The sequence below is a fragment of the Lytechinus variegatus genome, chromosome 3 (assembly GCF_018143015.1).
Source record: "Lytechinus variegatus isolate NC3 chromosome 3, Lvar_3.0, whole genome shotgun sequence".
In the NCBI taxonomy this organism is placed as follows: Eukaryota; Metazoa; Echinodermata; class Echinoidea; order Temnopleuroida; family Toxopneustidae; genus Lytechinus; species Lytechinus variegatus.
In genome coordinates, this window is record NC_054742.1 from 17,098,740 (window position 1) to 17,113,069 (window position 14,330).

Genomic DNA, 14,330 nt, shown 5'->3' on the forward strand with positions numbered 1-14,330 from the left:
TAGATAGAGTGAAAAGGCTACCCTAAATGGCATGAAGAGAGAGAGAAAAGGCTACCCTAACAGGCGATTTACCAGCGAATGATGCTGAAATGCAACACTTTTTGCTAAAAGACTTCGACGACGCCTGAATGCCGGAAACGGGACCCTTTTCGACGCTTTTCTGCAGGACGCGGTTGCACGTAGCAGGCCACATGGAGAGTGACTCCCCCGGTATAAAACTATTACAAGAGTACGATATTGTTCCTATACGTGACTTTGAACAACAGCAAGATATACAAAAACTCCTTATTTCCTGTACTTGAAGGATGGAGGAATACGGGGGCCCACATTATTTTGTCATGACATCGGGCATCGTTACCTTTGGTGTAATCTTCTTGGGTAATGGATGATTTTTTCCAGTTTCATATTTATAATCATTATATTGTTTGCCACCAATGCTCCGATATATCAACCCCTTTTGATGTGGTAAGACTGTGGGGAAGACAGTCTGATAAAAATTTGATAATCGCTTATTCACTTCAAGACTGATGTTAATTTGTTAATAGGGTCTATCTCTGAATTAGGAATTCAAGATAGTGTATAGTGAGAGTCCAAACAAAATGTCTGCTGCAATTAAACAAATTATGTTGCAGTCGGTCTTTTATCTACATCTTTGTTTACAATAGTTATGCGAAAACATAGCAAACGATATATTCTACCACGGTAATATGCATTCGTTTTCCAGGGTATTTTTAAAATCAAACTTCCTCAACGATCATTTGGAAAAGCTATCCAACAGGACCTGGCCCAACAGGAATACTGGCCCACTAGGAACTTATTAAATTTGCGCTGTTGTTGTTTGTGACCAGATCCATTGACAATTTCTTATTTTGTAAACAAAGAGGAGCTTTCAACTGATAATCCCATTCATGTAGCTACTCAAGCGTGAACATACCGTTAGAAACCATACTACATGAGGCTGATTCACACCCTATTCGAAGAAAAAGAATGAGACTATGGATGAGTTCATTTGGCTTGTAGGGGTGTTACATTATCAACACCGTCTATGCCATCAATTATTTGTGTCTTATGAACAATATACAGCAATAATAATTTATTGTAGACAATTTTTATATTTAAATAACATATTTAAGAACTCAGGACAAAATGAACAAAAAATACACTTTTCTTTAACGCTTGTATCCCGGCTTACAAACCTGCAACAATATAGAGCTGTCTGACGTCATAATTTTTTGTGTGCTGCCAGTGGAAATCTGGCATGCCGTTTCCCACCTCCCACGCATACACGCATGGCCCGCCGCACCCGCTTTATTTTGTAAACATTAAATAGGATAGTAGACAAGAATAAGCGGCATCAGCTCACAGAACGAAATCTCTAGCGAAAATATACAGATTGACAGGTTTTCCATTCTGAAGATTGGGATGATGCTTCTTGTATCTTTCTCATCATGGTCCTAATGTTATGAACTTCATTCAGTATAAATCTCCACTGTGAATTTCATCATTTATTGGACACCAGTCCTGCCGGGTTACATTCGACCACCGCAGTTGCACGGGTTGTATTACCGGTACCCACAAGTTACCACCACGCCTTCCATCCATCCATCTGGAGATTGGCCTCCTGCATTTGATATTTGTGGAATCATTTACGTCGATGGAATAACATTTGACAGGTAATTTTGACACACTCAGTAATGTTTTGTGGCATTATCGTGATCCAAGTCCCCGGTGACTCGGATCCACGGACAATTTTTCACAACGTAAAACATGTCCTACCTGTTTCTACCAACCTCCATCGTAGTTGTGTGTGACTTGTCTCTTTTCAGTCTCCACCAAAGATTGTAGAGCGCCGCGTACGCGCGCTCTACAATCTTTGGTCTATCTTCACTTTATTGGCGTTATAAATCAGATCGAATTGCATCTATATACTCCTTTTCAATCTCTATTGCTTTAGTTGGTAAATTATACTTTTCATATAAATAAATCATGATTATATTCATCTTCTTATGTTTCCCACACTATGAAATTTGCTTTATTTCGTTTACATTTTTACTAAATAAATCGGCCCCGAGTATATCCCTCGAACAGTCTCAATTGATTTCGTTGATTCCTAATTTACTAAATAAATCAGGATTGAATCATCTTTTCAATCTCCATTGCTTTATTTCGTAAATTAGTACTTTTCATATACATAAATCAAGATTATATTCATCTTCTTATGTTTCCCACACTATGAAATTTGCTTTATTTCGTTTACATTTTTACTAAATAAATCGGCCCCGAGTATATCCCTCGAACAGTCTCAATTGCTTATTTCGTTGATTCCTAATTTACTAAATAAATCAGGATTGAATCATCTTTTCATTCTCCATTGCTTTATTTCGTAAATTAGTACTTTTCATATACATAAATCAAGAGTATATTCATCTTCTTATGTTTCCCACACTATGAAATTTGCTTTATTTCGTTTACATTTTTACTAAATAAATCGGCCCCGAGTATCCCTCTTCTGCAGACATTGCTTTATTTCGTTTATCCCTAATTTACTAAATAAATCAAAATTGCATCTACTTTTCAGTATATATAGGCTTTATTTCGTCGTACTTTTTAATTATACTATGAATAAATCTCATTATGTTTGTCATGATTATGCTTTATTTCGTCTATCACGTTTTTACTAAATAAATCAAAATGCATATCTCTCTCTTAACTGTCTCCATGCTTTATTTCGTAAGGTACGTAATTAGAATGTCGGTCTATCATACTCCTCGTGATTCAATTCCCCCTTCATCCGAATTAAACCACTCTGCCACTTTTAGACAGTTTCCTAGAGATGAAATATTTTCGATAATAAGAATCATTAAAATCAATGAAAATCACATTAAAGACACTATTTAACTGTCTAAAGAATTGAATTAAAACAGTATATACTACTCCTCGTGATCCAAGTCCCCTCTCCTAAAAATACAAAACGGCAATTAACCCGTTGATATTCATCTACCCCTCATTTCCCTCCTCTTCAAAACCACTCTGCCACTTTTAGACAGTTTCCTAGAGATGATTAATATTTTCGATAATAAGAATCATTAAAATCAATGAAAATCACATTAAAGACACTATTTAACTGTCTAAAGAATTAAATTAAAACAGTATATACTACTCGTGATCCAAGTCTCCTCTCCTAAAAATACAAAACGGCAATTAACCCGCTGATATTCATCTACCCCTCATTTCCCTCCTCTTCAAAACCACTCTGCCACTTTTAGACAGTTTCCTAGAGATGATTAATAAATATTTTCGATAATAAGAATCATTAAAATCAATGAAAATCACATTAAAGACACTATTTAACTGTCTAAAGAATTGAATTAAAACAGTATATACTACTCCTCGTGATCCAAGTCCCCACTCCTAAAAATACAAAACGGCAATTAACCCGTTGATATTTATCTACCCCTCATTTCCCTCCTCTTCAAAACCACTCTGCCACTTTTAGACAGTTTCCTAGAGATGATTAATAAATATTTTCGATAATAAGAATCATTAAAATCAATGAAAATCACATTAAAGACACTATTTAACTGTCTAAAGAATTGAATTAAAACAGTATATACTACTCCTCGTGATCCAAGTCCCCTCTCCTAAAAATACAAAACGGCAATTAACCCGTTGATATTCATCTACCCCTCATTTCCCTCCTCTTCAAAACCACTCTGCCACTTTTAGACAGTTTAATAGACATGATTAACAAATATTTTCGATAGTAAGAATCATTAAAATCAATGAAAATCACATTAAAAACACTATTTAACTGTCTAAATACTCCTCGTGATCGGAGTCCCCTTCCCGTGTTAAGTTCGTCCAATTTCCCATAGGAGGGGACTTGGATAACGAGGAGTACTATTACTCGTGATCCAAGTCCCCTCTCCTAAAAATACAAAACGGCAATTAACCCGTTGATATTCATCTACCCCTCATTTCCCTCCTCTTCAAAACCACTCTGCCACTTTTAGACAGTTTAATAGACACGATTAACAAATATTTTCGATAGTAAGAATCATTAAAATCAATGAAAATCACATTAAAAACACTATTTAACTGTCTAAATACTCCTCGTGATCGGAGTCCCCTTCCCGTGTTAAGTTCGTCCAATTTCCCATAGGAGGGGACTTGGATAACGAGGAGTACTATTACTCGTGATCCAAGTCCCCTCTCCTTAAAATACAAAACGGCAATTAACCCGTTGATATTCATCTACCCTCATTTCCCTCTTCAAAACCACTCTGCCACTTTTAGACAGTTTAATAGACATGATTAAGGAGTATTTTCGATAGTAAGAATCATTAAAATCAATGAAAATCACATTAAAAACACTATTTAACTGTCTAAATACTCCTCGTGATCGGAGTCCCCTTCCCGTGTTAAGTTCGTCCAATTTCCCATAGGAGGGGACTTGGATAACGAGGATTACTATTACTCGTGATCCAAGTCCCCTCTCCTAAAAATACAAAACGGCGATTAACCCGTTGATATTCATCTACCCCTCATCTTCAAAACCACTCTGCCACTTTTAGACAGTTTAATAGACATGATTAATGAATATTTTCGATAATAAGAATCATTAAAATCAATGAAAATCACATTAAAAACACTATTTAACTGTCTAAATACTCCTCGTGATCGGAGTCCCCTTCCCGTGTTGAGTTCGTCCTATTTCCCATAGGAGGGGACTTGGATAACGACTATAGTACTCCTCGTTATCCAAGTCCCCTCCTATGGGAAATTAGACGAACTCAACACGGGAAGGGGACTCCGATCACGAGGAGTATTTAGACAGTTAAATAGTGTTTTTAGTGTTATTAAATATGTCTTATTTAGTGTTTTGATCATTGTTGCATCAACTTGGAAGAATATACCGCCACAGCTAGGAGTGAAAAGAAAGAGACTATTTTTGTCGTTTGAAAAAGTGTCCGAGTCAGTTGTTATTGTGTCAATGGGAAAACGTGTGGTGGAAGGAAGCCCCGCTCAGTGAGAAGCTTCGCACCGTTTCGCATCGCGAACAATACATTTCTTTGAAATCCTTCCAACCGTGGATTCTATTGAAAGATTGCTGATATTTGAGGTGTGTCTCAAGTTTGTCCCCAGTGACTTGGATGACGATAAGTACTGTTTTGTTGAATTGACACTGAGTTGAATTCCTCATGAATTCATATGATTTAGATTATTAATTAATATATCACATTCACAGTTAAAACAATGCATGCTTGATATGTTGTATAGACAGGAATATCCCCTCGTTTCAGGGGATTTATTTAACAATATCTTACCTTTTACTATCATTGAAGATTTTTGTCTAATCCTATTATGTTTAAGGAACATTCAAATGGGGTAGCAAACTTTTTTAACTGGTATTAGCAGGTATTTTTTTATGAGTTCTTCAATTAAAATGATGAAGTTTGTTTCAGAAGGAAAGTACAATTTGTAAATCCATACAAAAAATATGCATTATATTCACCTGAGGACACTTTGTGGGATAGCAAAACTGATTCTTATAAGGTTAATAATCAAGATTCATTGCTCCTTCCATGAAAAATACCAATGTGAATACAATACTCTTAATTAAAAATTTTTTACCTATATTTAGTTTTAACATGAAACTACCGAAAATTCTACCCTTCCTTTATGAAGTTTTGATTGTTGAAAATAAAGCATTCATTGACATGTACTTCCTGTGTTGTCATGGTTTTCAACAAGAAATCAAAGAATATTAACCAATAATATATAAAGGTGTTGTACGATGTCTAGTCATTAAAACTTAGAAGCCATTACCCTTGAATTCTGTCCATGGATGGGTCAATTATCTACACAATCTATTGAGTTGTTCAAATATTTAAGTATTGATCAAATATGGCAAGGTTAAAAAAATAATAGCTGAATTTACACAAACATTATTTGTGAAAAAGAGTGATAATTCTCATTGTATTGATTCAGTTCCTGATGATATATGTACTTGAAATTGATGTTATATCTTAAATTAATTTTTTCTATTGAGATATTCTCATTGATGTAACACTTTGTAGGCAGTTATGAGATAATAAATAAATACCAGGCTGCCTAGTATGTCTGCTTTATGGTTTGGTGATTTGCCCTTTTTTTAATTACGGTGAAGTCTACCCTGAAAATATATAGGTCTTTGATATAAGATCAGAAAAACTAGAGGAAAATCTCATGAAAATTAATAGTGAAAGCTCCTATTGCAGCATTTAATATTCTAATACCCTTTTCATAAACCCATCCTCCAATTATCCGCCTAAGAGTAATGCGGATAATTCAATAAAAATTGCGTTCACAAACTCCGAAAATAATCCGCACTGAAAAAGGCGGATAATCGTCATGACAACTGGACACGCCCCCTCCGATGCGGTGGTGTTGGAAAAGGGTGACCTTGTGACCGCACCATGGCAATTATCCGCATTTTTGTCTCACCTGCGAAGCAAAGTGAGACTATAGGCGCCGCTTTTCCGACGGCGACGGCGGCGTCAACATCAAATCTTAACCTGAGGTTAAGTTTTTGAAATGACATCATAACTTAGAAAGTATATGGACCTAGTTAATAAAACTTGGCCATAAGGTTAATCAAGTATTACTGAACATCCTATTAGAGTTTCATGTCACATGACCAAGGTCAAAGGTCATTTAGGGTCAATGAACTTAGACCATGTTGGAGGAATCAACATTGAAATCTTAACCTGAGGTTAAGTTTTTGAAATGTCATCATAACTTAGAAAATATATGGACCTAGTTCATGAAACTTAGACATAAGGTTAATCAAGTATCACTGAACATCCTGCCTGAGTTTCACGTCACATGACCAAGGTCAAAGGTCATTTAGGGTCAATGAACTTTGGCCGAATTGGGGATATCTGTTGAATTCCCATCATAACTTTGAAAGTTTATGGATCTGATTCATGAAACTTGGACACAATAGTAATCAAGCATCACTGAACATTTTGTGCAAGTTTCAGGTCACATGATCAAGGTCAAAGGTCATTTAGGGTCAATGAACTTTGGCCGAATCGGGGGTATCTGTTGAATTCCCATCATAACTTTGAAAGTTTATGGATCTGATTCATGAAACTTGGACATAATAGTAATCAAGCATCACTGAATATTTTGTGCAAGTTTCAGGTCTCATGATCAAGGTCAAAGGTCATTTAGGGTCAATGAACTTTGGCCGAATTGGGGGTATCTGTTGAATTCCCATCATAACTTTGAAAGTTTATGGATCTGATTCATGAAACTTGGACATAATAGTAATCAAGCATCACTGAACATTTTGTGCAAGTTTCAGGTCTCATGATTAAGGTCAAAGGTCATTTAGGGTCAATGAACTTTGGCCGAATCGGGGGTATCTGTTGAATTACCATCATAACTTTGAAAGTTTATTGGTCTAGTTCATTAAACTTGGACATTAGAGTAATCAAGTATCACTGAACATCCTGTGCGTGTTTCAGGTCACATGTCCAAGGTCAAAGGTCAATGAACTTTAGCCGAATTGGGTGTATCTGTTGAATTACCATCATAACTTTGAAAGTTTATGGATCTGATTCATGAAACTTGTACATAAGAGTAATCAAGTATCACTGAACATCCTGTTCCAGTTTCAGGTCACATGATCAAGGTCAAAGGTCATGTAAGGTCAATGAACTTTGGCCATGTTGTGGTTTTTTGTTGAATAACCATCATATCTCTAAGTTTATTGGTCTAGTTCATAAAAAGAGGACATAAGAGTAACCATGTATCACTGAACATCTTGTGCGAGTTAGAGTAGTGTGCAAAGTTAGCACTGCTGCTATATTGAACCGCGTGATGCAGGTGAGACGGCCAGAGGCATTCCACTTGTTTGGAAATGCGTTCATAAAGTAAAAATCTGGTCCCGATGCTGCTATTATGCGGATAATAGCAGCATCAAAATAATGTAGATAACTTTGGTCCTCCTCCGATTTTACGACCAAATTATGCTGCTATTAGCTGCATAATTGGGTTTATGAAAGGGGTATAAGTAACAGAGAACATTGTGTAATCATTGCAATATAAGAATATAATGCTGAAAAACATTATGTTCCCCTTCTTAAAGATAAACAAAAGATAAACAATAACATCTTCATATCATAATTTCAAAAAGATTTATTCAACATAATAGACTTCTTTTAGATAAGATGCTGATCCTATACTATTATCTGCTCTGTATACTACTTTAGTAAGTAAAAGAAAGCCCCTTTTCATGTAAATTGCTGCTTGCTAAAGTCTAGTGAGATGGCCTACTTTAAATCCATTTTGTAGGTTAATAAATTTCACACAAGTGCATGTGCCTTATGGATGACTCAGAAATTCCATATATTAGTGAAAGTGTAGTCTGACTAGAATAATGTGACCTCTCAATTTAATTTCTGATTTTCATCTCTCACAGGTGGCTGTAGGATCAGTTGGGTTTCAAGTAGTAAAGGATTTAGGAATCACCAGCCATTTTATAATGGAGTTATGGAATAGTATCATGTGGAGAGGCACAGCAGTGCTGTTGTTTCTGACAACCTTGTATTTTACAAGAGGAGATGCAAGCCTGTCATTGGATGTGGATGGTAGCCATGTCTGTACAATAACAGAAAGGTAAGACAGGAATCTTGGCATGTGAGTTTAGATTAAAATAAACACCTCAGAATGCTTAATCTCATTTTTCATTGCATTGGAAACAAAAGTAGGGTTATCTATTGACAGTAATTTTGATAGTGCGTAAAGTTAATGGAGGTTAAATTTAAATTATGGCTGACAAAATGCTGAAAATAATATACAGGTACATGTACATGTATGAAGTGCCTCTGAAGTAGATGATGAATAAAGTTCAGATAATAACTTGGAGTACCAAAATTACATAATTGGGTACATACTTGTGCAGTAGGCACTTCAACTGTATGATGTAATGTGATCATTTTAGAGGAACTTAATAAGATGAATACTGGCATTCTTAATTGGTGGCATATAGAATGGTGAAATGATTTGTATGTATGCCTTCAAACCATGTTTGTGCTAATATTCAAAATCAAAGCAAGGAATAACTCCCTGATGATGGGAAGTGATGTACCTGCCTGTGTGTTTCACTAGCATAAAGTAGTTAACCACTTATTGCAAACAAATAGAAAATGCCCTCCAGTTATTACAAAAAAGCTATACACTGTATGTAGCATGGCACATAAATAATTTGATCTTGACTGAATAAATTCTTAATATATTATTTGAATAGCAATAAAAGTAATTACTGTGGGAATATTAGTATGCGGTTTAGTTACCCAATTTCATCAGTTAATTTGCTCTGGCACACTGGTTATAGATTTGAAGTAGCTGTTAAATATTGGCTGCTAATCTCCCTACTTCCTTATAGCGTCTCCCCAGGGCTCCCTGTCTTACCCCCATTCCTCTTCCTGTCCTGTCTGGGTCTTATCCCTCTTGGCCCTGCCCTTCATCAGAAAAAAAGTCATGAATATGATCACTTTAGAACCACCTACCAGATTCCATAAAGGTTAAGTTCTTTGAGAGGTCTAATATTAGATCATGAATGTTTGATGTGAGTGAGTCAAGTTGCTCCTGCATGCCCCTGTTCTTCAACATCATATAATATCATACACTTGTTGGCATCATTTCATGCATGACAGATTCTTTCAGATTCCATATTGTCCACTTCCAGAAGTACTGTAAAGTTTAAATCTCTTTAGTCACATACGCAATACCTGCATGACAACTTTTGTCAAGTAAAACTTGTATCAAATTCATAAGTTCATTTTACCTTCCTTCAACAGCTTGATATTAAAGAAATGTGTTTTAACTCCTGAGATGCATGAAGAAGGTATTTCTTTAACAAATTCATTTTGTAATATGATTTGTAATAACCTCAGGCAGCAAAAATATGTTAAATGTACTTTCACATTTCTGTGAATGTAGTTCCAGGTAAAGGAAAAACACAATATTGATCTACTACTGTCCGAGTTGAAATTTTTGTGATGGTTTAATTTTTTTTGCTTATTTCGCGATCGTGTCCTCGCTGAAGTTTCTTATGTTTATTTAAGACAGTTTCAAGAAACACATAAATTTGGAAACATGAAAATAATAACTGGCTATATTATAAGTCAAACTCATCCCAACTAATGTTGTATGAATATTATTGGTGTCAAACCTTAAGTACACTGTAGGCATAGTTTTAAGTTGGTTTCATTATAATACTCTTTTGTGCTTTTCACACTGCATAAACCCATATTATCCTCAACCCTATACTATCTTTTTTGGTTTCACACCATCTTTCTTAACTCCATACTACTTGCTAAGCCAAGGGTTAATGCCTTAAGCCCGGATTATTGCACAGCTCATGAATATTGATGACTTTGTCATACAGTGTGTGAGCCACCAAACCGGGCATGGTGGCTCACCGGTAGAGCGTCCGCCTCATGAACGGGAGGTCGTGGCTTCGATCCTCGGCCGAGTCATACCAAAGACTTATAAAAAAGGGACCTTCTGTCTTCTTGCTAGGCACTCAGCATTTAGATTGGAGAAGGGTAACGATAACATGTTATGTTATGCAGGGCCCGCTGGTAGAGCAGTTTCCTAACTGAAGTGGCTACCCTGGGTAAATAAAACATTATTATTATTATTAATGTCCAATTTCGACTTCTGTGATTGGCTAATGCTTAGCCCAGGTTCGTTTCACACTGCATCTCTTAGCACTGCAATAAGCCGGCTAACCCTGCTTTTTAGCAGGGCCAGATATAGTACCGTCTTATTTACTGTACGAGCCTACTTTCCTAAAAGGTGTGAAACCAAAGTGGGCTAGGCTTAACCCCGGGATAATGGTGGAGCTAAGACCCCCCCCCCCCACCTTAGCGCCACCTATTTCCAGGGGTTAAGGAAAGAAAGTGCAGTATTGAAAAGCATATTGGAGTACTTGTAAATTGTAATTTCATTTGTTTAAATTGAATCATTCATTAAAGTTGGTCTTGATGAATATGTGTTATTTTTAACTAAATGACTCCCATTTTATGACATCTGGCGAAATTTGATGTATAAGGTATATTGTAAAGATTAAAAATTTGTAATTCATTTTGTAAACTGATGTCTATGTTTTTTATATCTTGTTATAGTTATTTCCAGACCCTGACAGCATCATATAGTGAGCCGTTTGATCAGATATACTACACCAAGTGTACAGACATCACAAACTGGTTTAAGTGCACAAGAAGAAGGTGAGATATCAGACTTTATTATAAAGTGAATGATATAAAATACACTGATTAATTTGATTAAGAATCTAGAAGGTAGATATAAGTTTGAATAGCTTCACTGAAATTGAAAGCACTTCTTCCTCCACTCATTCATTCTTCAGCCACCTTAAAACATGTGCCATCTGACATGATATGTTAAGGATATTTCCCCATACAATTAATAGAGAAATATACTTTGTAAAGAAGACTATACACAAGATACAACTTCATTAGAATGTGATTTTTTTTAATGTCACGTTATAGAGATTTATTTAATTTGGGGATAATAATGATGGTAATATTCACAATGGTGATAATGATGATGATGGTGAGGTTGGTGATAATGGTGATGATTGTGATAGTCATAATGTCAAGCTACCATAACCATACATAATTTGACTCCATATTTGTCAAAAGTCTGCTAAGTTGTAATCCATTTATTACAAAATTTTCACTTTCTTTCACTGTTTTTCACCAATGGGTATGTAACTGTGTATGCAGGTTTAATAGCTAAATGGTATCGGAACTGTGAATATGATTATGTTTACGATCCTTGTAGTAAATTATCTGTAAATATTAGCTAGTAAGGAAACCAGGAATGCAAAGAATTTGGGATTGAGGCCAAGTTGAAAACAAAAGAAAGGCAGAAATTGATGTGCTGATGGTATTATTGGTAACCTGCCCAGTCATGAATGACAAAGATGAATGAAAACCAGACAATTTAAGTCAATAAAGTTATGAAAAAGGAAGTACCTTGTCTGACTTCAGGTCTTGTATTATTGACAAAAAATTGTTTTATTTGATTGTCTGTCTGATGCCACGGCTTTACTTCCCGTAGAATGCAATCTCCCGTATTCCATGTGTACAATATCGTTTTGAACTATAATCGTGAAATTATACATCAAATGTAATGTCTGACATTTTCTTTTCTTTTTTAATTCATAAAATCTCACTCTGTGTTTTCATGCATCCTGTTCAATTTGACATTCAGCATTTTGATTCTTTTACTGAACATTATAGGCCTAAAATGAAAAATATGTTTATCTCCCAGAAGGCTCCTAGTTTCTGGAATTAGATATCTGCCCATCATGGGCATTGAAGCACAATACTCTATGTACGCATTGCATGTAAGCAGAAGTTCCAGACCTTTCTAAGGGTTTAGTATACATCCATGACTCAGATTGTTTGTGAGTGATTCGAGTGTTTATCCAGACAACTTGCAACAAACATGCACATCTCTTTTTATCTTTTATGTCTTCTAATCACCAATTAATCTAGAAACCTTATTAACTCTATTCTTACATGTGTAAAGTTATGTAAAATACACCCTGGAAATAAAAGATGAAATGAAAAAAAGGATTTTATAAATACCTGTAATAGGTATGTGAGATGTTTTGTAATGTATACTCAGTGTTTCCATGATATGGCCTGCATTTATCTTTATTCCCCCATATGGTTACTCAAATTTGGAATGGTTTCATAAAGGAGTATAAATTATGATTGGCTGGTTTTAGGGCCTATCAAGTAAGAGGCACTACATAATTATAAAGAATATCCAGCATGGTATTCATTTCTTGAGCTCAAAGTCATACCCTATGTAAAAAGTAAACAAAATACAGAATACAATATATATTTCTATTTTTGCTTTTAAAACTTTATAAATGCACACATACAATTGTCTGTAAGAAATTAAAAATAAAATTTATTTTCCAATGAGAGAATGCTGAAAATAGGTGCTATTTATCTGTGTAGTCTTGTGACAATGTTAACGAAATTGAGATATCATTTGATCGTGTTACAGGGAGTGTTTGTCGATATGGATTAGGAAGGACTATCAATGACCTCATTTGATATCATTGATAACCAGCTACAGTTTATGTCTTTGAATTGTGCGATTATTTACCAGTTTTCACTTTAATGTCAATTTTAATGTGGAAGTCAATAATGATGACATGTTTATCAAGGAAATGCTTGACTATTGTCAAATTCATATAATCATGTGCTGCAGTTGTATCCATAGTGAGGTGATGTACACCACCAACATTGTACATTGTAGTGCAGTGTAAAGAGGAGAATAATCTCTAATGGATACTAGTTATAATGTACATCGTTGTAGTCAGTACAGCGTTTAATCACATAGTGAAGGTTATTTCAACTCTTTCAGACTGGCTCATGACCAAGTCATTATGAGTAATAATAGCTACTGGACTAGGAAAATTATTGGACTCCATTGATATTAGCTTATAAAGGAACCTGATATTATATTGTATTGTTGATAATACAGATTACTTATTTCTGTTGGGATGGTTAAAGTTGATGTATCCATGTTAATTTCACTAATTCACTTTAAATTTTATTTCATGCAGATACCTCTAAACGGAATGATTTTTAGTTGAATCATAAATGCATCGTCAGTCAGGACTTGTCTTTTACACTATGTTTAATTTTATATTGTTCCCATCTGTTCTTTCTTTAAAAAAATGTATTCTCTTGTTACCACATTGCTTTCTTTTGTAAAATGCCTGTATGGATAAATATTCTGTTTTTTTAAATCTTCATTTATATGGAAGCAATTACAAATACATTAAATTAAATTCAATTCATTTATTCATAGGCCTACATAGGCCTGCTTGTTTTTAAATGTAGAATTGACCTAAATTCCATTTCCTGCATCTACCACATGTGTATTTCAGAGTCTCAGTGTTAAATTCAATGCATGTTCACAAAATGTTATATATATCAAATAATCATCAATAATACAACCTGCTGGTGGAAATAAGATCCCTCATTAAAAATCACTACAATCTTGCATTGCACTTAAAAAGAACTAGTATTGTAACATACCGTAGATGGTTTCATCTCATTGTTTTCCTCATCTTCCTTCAAGGGGATATGGAAAGTAGATTGTGACGTCAACATGGTTCTCATCCTTGAACTTCCATTTGCCAGTCTGAGTGGGTTTAAACCACTGGAAGAGCATACATGCTGAGGGTTGAAGTTTGTCAACTATTGGTCTTCAAGTCCAAA

At 35.1% G+C, this 14,330-nt stretch overlaps 1 protein-coding gene across 1 annotated transcript in view; it reads left to right on the top strand.

Moving 5' to 3' along the window:
* Positions 1-1,267: 1,267 nt before the first annotated feature.
* LOC121410360 (multiple epidermal growth factor-like domains protein 11) overlaps positions 1,268-14,330 on the top strand; it is a 67,432-nt gene continuing 54,369 nt past the window's right edge. Inside the window, exons 1-3 of the mRNA XM_041602393.1 lie at positions 1,268-1,673; positions 8,471-8,667; positions 11,184-11,285. Of these exons, the coding sequence (XP_041458327.1) occupies positions 8,534-8,667; positions 11,184-11,285 (236 nt within the window). The 5' untranslated portion in view covers positions 1,268-1,673; positions 8,471-8,533. The remainder of the gene's footprint in view (positions 1,674-8,470; positions 8,668-11,183; positions 11,286-14,330) is intronic.